We start from the raw sequence: 5,580 nt of genomic DNA on the forward strand, positions 1-5,580 counted from the left end.
TTCAAATTAAATATGAAACCGATTTGACATTAAAGACGTTCAAACTATGAAGTATGTAAGGATGATAGTGATTATGATATTGCTATTGATAAACATCAGCTGTGAAAGTTAGGTACATGATTAGGGAAATAACCATGAATACTATTGATTGGCTTACGGTCATCATGATCATGGATATAATGTTTTCACCGTCTCTCTTTAATGGCATTCTCCTCATTAAGAATGTTATGTTCCATATCCCCATGTTCTTCTGGAAATTGATTAGCATAATAACCTCCAAGTTCTTGTCGTAAGTCATTTATACTATTCTCCAAGCAGGTCATCTCATGCTTCGGCAATATGGCTAGCTCGACATCACTTTTTTAATTATTATTATTACTTCGGTGACAATCATGCATATCCATCAGATGATGATCAAAATTAACCATAGCCAGCACCGGTTGAGGATATAATTCTGCATTCCTGTTGATAAGAATTCCCTCCTCCGACTCTTCATAATCACCAGTTCCGTCATCATCATCTTCAGCGGCAGCATCATCATATTCATCATCATCACTGTCCCCATCGCCATCACTGCCAATACCATCATCATCACCACCATCAATACTATTGTCATCATTATCAGTATGATTACCATGTTCGAGATTGTTATCGTTAATTCCGTTAAATATATAAACATCCATGTCAACAATATGGTCTTCTGCATCAAGAGCAATATATTCATAAGAATCTGCGACTTTCAGGAAGCCATTGCAATCTTCTTCTTCTTCATCTTGATCAAACCTATATTGTTTTTGCATCATATGGTGGTTATTGGACGCAGGTATGTCTGCTTTTAACAGAGGAACATGCAATACAAATCAAGAACTAAACAATGCTAATTATTAGTGTTATTACAATCCAGTAGAGTCTAGTCGTCAAACACCTCGCTGCTGCTTATTTATTCATGCATAGACTGCATTACATGTCTCGCGTTTCTTGTTTTCTGCGTTTTCTGTTTCGTACTTCTCTTAAGCTGTTGCGTTTGTTTTTTTCCCCAAAAACAAGCTATTGCGTTTTCAGGATGCGACTGAAGATTTATTTCCTCCTATAGGATAATGAAGAAGAGAACTGACAATTAACATTCAAAATAACTATATCCCAGCTGGCCCTCAATTTCTACCCTGCATGCCACTAAACTGGTATTTTTGTTTCATATTTCATCTTTTGATGGGACGAGCTCTAAACTCATAGGTTCCTCCAATGTCAAAAGGTTTGTTGGTGGGTTAGCTATGAACGTAGATACCCAAAGATTGATAAGAAAATAATCCTATGCATGTTGCCCAACTAGAATGGCAAAGAATACTAGGGAGGTTTGCAAGTTTAAATGATTTGGGATGTGATGGAATTTAGAGATGGTTCACTCACTAGCTCCATCATTACAATACATGTACACAATGATGGTGAGTGCTATCAGCAACAAATGCCTCATCGGATCTTCGATAGTCAATTCATTGCCTCATAGCACATAGACATAATCAACATGTACATAGGAAATTATTAAGATCAATACAACTTAAATGACATAATTTTACAGCTTTTTCCACACATGCCCTACAAGAATTTCTGTATACTTGTATACAGCTTATCAAGGAGGTTTGAAAGAAAACATCAAAAACAACCTTACAAGAATTTATCTAAATAAGTGTTTGCTCTCACATAATTTACTTCTGGGTATAATGTGCACCCCTCTAATCCACTATCATCGATTTTAAAGTTCGTTGTGCCCCCCTTGTAGCACACAATGTAAATAAGAGAAAGCAATGCATTGATTGGAAACGGTGCTTCTGCATAGAAAAGATAGTGAAGATATCTAATTGAAAGACTAAAATTATACCTTATGATGCATATCATGAGGACACAAAGCGCAACGGAGGGGTCACCTTCAGTTTTGGCAATCATTTCTGCTTCTTTAAGTAGAATTCTGTTAAGTTTGGAGCCGAACCGCAATTTGTATTCTTGGTATCCAGCATTCAACGCAGAATGCTGTTCAGGTAAAATTAACTAACCTTTCACGTCCCCAGAGCCATAAATGACCAGTGTCTCGGGGAGGAAAATAGCAATGGGGCTGTAATAGACAGGAAAGAAAGCTGTTGGCAAGACAATTTGAAGAGACATACATAGTCTATGGAATGCTTGCAGCCTCTTATGGCTTGCCAAGTTTGTACTTTACCCATTCGCATATCTTGCAATTCCAGTATTTCTGATCCTATTAACATCTACACCATTTTTCTGATGGAACGAATCTCTGCAAATTGCACCAAAACAATTAGACCCAGAAAGAGGGTGGACATTTCATGCTTGAGAGAATCTGCCAATTTATGCTAAAGTAGGCATCAAGTGAAAATTAAACACCTTTATTGTTCCAACTTTCTTGAGGGCTTTGATCTGCTTCAAGAGACCTGCAGTTCCCACAGCAGATATCACAGCATCTGACTTTCCTCAATATTGCAATCAGCTTTGAAATGGTCTTCAATGCGACCCTACGAGATCATAGTACAGTTTCTTTAAATAAGAAATATAGTAAAACCAATGCAGCAATATTTTGGTGCAGTATGGTTCTGATTTGGACATGTTGATTCAAGACCAATATACACTAGATAATGATGTTCTTATGCATATATATATTTATTATGTAGGCCCCAAGGTGTATACAGTAAAATATCCAAATTCAAATCCACTCAGGGAAAGATTCAAACTTATACTATGTCCTAGGACACTGCATACTGGGAGATTTGGATATGCCAGATTTGTCATAGCATTATTAAGTAACAGGTAAAACAAACTCTTCTGGTGACAGTTGGTCAAACGCTCCTGACATAGTTGCAATGAAACCAAATATATTTTGATAATGGGTTGAGCCATTGCAGATGATTACATGTTGGGCATGTTAGGGAACTGTATGAGCCATTGAATAATTTAAACTAGTGTCACATGTTTTTGTTTTTATGTTGTGTTTGTGAAGGCTTCTAAATAGGCATTCCCTCCCTTGTGGTACCCGTACATCAAAGAAGAGAGAAACAACCGAGGTAAAAGAAAACCTTGAGTGCTTGTGAGATGCGTAGCAAATTGCTAACTCAAAATCAGAGAAAAAACCAGAGGTTTTTTCTAGGGAAGCAAAGTTGAGAGTAAATAGACACTTTCCTCTTTTAATTCTACTTGTAATCTTCTTAATGGAAAAAGTGATCTCCCTTCTATTGTTGGCACTATCATTATGGTTTGTTTACATTTATTTCCCAGTATTACCTTTGCCAGGAAGTACAGTCAACAGTAAAGCTAATGAAGGTGAAATGCCTAGTACATGGTCGGCATCAATGAATAGAGAATCTTGGAAAAACTATGGATGCTTGACTCGGGATGCACATGCCATGTGTCCCACAAGGAATGGCTTTATATGTAGGAGCCTTACTATGTTGGTACTGTTCTGATGGGAAATAATGGTAGTTTGCAAGGTTATCAGAACTAGTACTGTAACGATCAAAATGCATGAAGGAATTGCAAGAACAATGGGGCAATGTTCAGCATATTCCTGATTTGAAGAAAAAATTGATTTCCATGGGGACGTTAGATTCTTTGGGTGACAGTTACTCAGGCCAAAGGTGGAGGATTGCTGAAAATCTTCAAAGAAGCTCTTCCTGTGATGAAGGAAGAGAGTTGAAAACCTGTACAAGCTCCTGGGAGATATTGTTTTTAATGAATCTGTTGTTGCCACTCATACTGAATCCAGCAATGATAATATATCGAGTTATAGCACATGCATTTAGGCTGAATGGGTTACACAAGAAGAACCTGCTAAAATGTGTGAATGGGTTACATATTGGATTTCTGCAAATTGCTTTGTGGAAAGCGATAAGGGTGGTTGTTTTCAGCACTTCTTTCCACATTATCAAAGGTAATCTTGATTATGTTCATATTGATGTGTGGATCTCAGTACAAGGAGCTTCTATTTATTTCATCTCTCTTATATGTGATTAGTATTTATGAAGCAGAAACCCTAAATTCTAAACCTGAAGATGCAGAAAGTGGATGAAGAGCCTGGTCATTGAACTTGGTTCTAAATTGCAATGTGATAGCCAAAGTGCTATGATTACGAGGTCAAAACATATAGATGTTCAATAGCACAAGGTTAGAGAGTATATTATCTCTGAAGAAATTTATTCTGTTGAAGGTTTACAAAATGGATACTGTGATTCATATGATAAACAAAGCTGGCTTCCATGGGAATTTCGTTCAAGCATTGCTTGGAGTTATTGGCACTTGATGTTATATTGCGATTTGGTGTGGAGACATGGTAGAAACTACAATGATGATAGCACTTTGTGGACATGGTAGAAACTACAATGATGATAGCACTTCAAACATGATGATGTAAGCACTTATTAGAACATTTGGGAGGGACAGAAGGCTATTATTGTATACCTCGCCCTGTGCATATTAGCCAGAAGATATTGTAATTATGATGTAAGAAAGAAATAACCTGCACAATAGTACGAGAAGAGAGTCCAATATCGACCTCACCCCCCCCTACTAAGACTAGATTCAACTAATATTCATCTCATCTCCTTCAGTAAAAGAATAAAATGGTTTACAATAGATAGATTCATAGGGTTTAGGCTACTGTACCTCAATGATGGATCAACAACAGATTCAGAAGGTACAGAGAAATAGGGCATACCTCAATGCCATCCATGTACATGAGATTGCTTGAGGCGTTCAAAACCATGGATAATTTGCGGGATTTCCAGGGGAGGGATGTGGGTGGAGAAATGCATAATGGGGGATGTCCTGGGATTTCCAGAGGAAGGAGTCTCGTAGGTCATATTTGACCTCAGAAGACGATAATATAATCTATCTATCTATCTATCTATCTATCTCTTCTCTGTCTGAGGAGGAGAAGCCAGAATCCATGCTTTTACCTCGTCCCAAGTCCAAGCTCTGAACATTTCAATTTCTATAACCCTTGAGTAGTGCTGATGAGTCTGTTAAAATTATGAGGAGAGGAGAGGAGAGGCAAGAAGAAGCCTCCTGTTCATGGTCCTTTCGTCAGAGGAGGCAGGTTTCTGTGGTTAGACAAGGGAGCGGCTCATTAAGCGGGGAGTCGTACTTCTCTGCGAATTGCTGCTATTATTCATTTAGGCAATAAAAAGAAAAGATAGTGACCGCGTAGTAAGACTTCTCGCACTCTCACTCTCACTCCACCCAAACACCTTCCCAAGTCTCATACCCTTTTACATCAAACTTTGTTTTATTCCGTTGTGTTTTATTTCCTATTTGCAATAAATTTCTTTTCATTCTTCTCTTACTTCCCTTTCACTACATTGGCACTCTAAACTTCGTTTTGCCAACACTTTTTTTTTCTGATTTAAGCCAGCGTGTTTTTTTAGCACGAAGATAAAACTGGATTTACGCTGTTTAAAAGAAATGAAACGGTGTTTTGAGCTATAGGGATCATCAGCCTGGTTGAAGTGGTGATAGTTGGCAATGTTGTAGACAAAGATGAGTCAGGGGATGTTTCATTGGCAAACACTAACATGGATGGAT

At 37.8% G+C, this 5,580-nt stretch overlaps 1 protein-coding gene across 3 annotated transcripts; it reads right to left on the reverse strand.

Annotated features, from left to right (window-relative positions):
- On the reverse strand, positions 1–5,116 carry LOC147848736 (uncharacterized). 3 transcript variants are annotated; one of them, XM_087338180.1, is made up of 5 exons: positions 4,715–5,116; positions 2,395–2,522; positions 2,213–2,287; positions 1,923–2,107; positions 1–1,826 (listed from the first exon to the last, which is right to left on the reverse strand). In XM_087338180.1, the coding sequence occupies exon 5, from the start codon at positions 801–803 to the stop codon at positions 363–365; it is 441 nt and encodes a 146-aa protein (XP_087194306.1). In that variant the 5' UTR covers positions 804–1,826; positions 1,923–2,107; positions 2,213–2,287; positions 2,395–2,522; positions 4,715–5,116; the 3' UTR covers positions 1–362. The 3 variants fall into 3 exon arrangements, with proteins under 3 accessions (XP_087194306.1, XP_087194307.1, XP_087194308.1); XM_087338181.1 differs by having other exon boundaries at positions 2,208–2,287; XM_087338182.1 differs by lacking the exon at positions 4,715–5,116 and having other exon boundaries at positions 2,395–3,972.
- Between the last annotated feature and the right edge of the window lie 464 nt (positions 5,117–5,580).

This window comes from Azolla caroliniana, unplaced genomic scaffold, assembly GCF_043228905.1.
Source record: "Azolla caroliniana isolate FFs.n. ecotype wild unplaced genomic scaffold, voAzoCaro1.0.p SCAF_244, whole genome shotgun sequence".
Lineage (NCBI taxonomy): Eukaryota > Viridiplantae > Streptophyta > Polypodiopsida > Salviniales > Salviniaceae > Azolla > Azolla caroliniana.

Bases quoted from the DNA above. Each gene is read 5' to 3' on its own strand.
- LOC147848736 (XM_087338180.1), bottom strand. From the start codon at position 803: ATGATGCAAAAACAATATAGGTTTGATCAAGATGAAGAAGAAGAAGAT.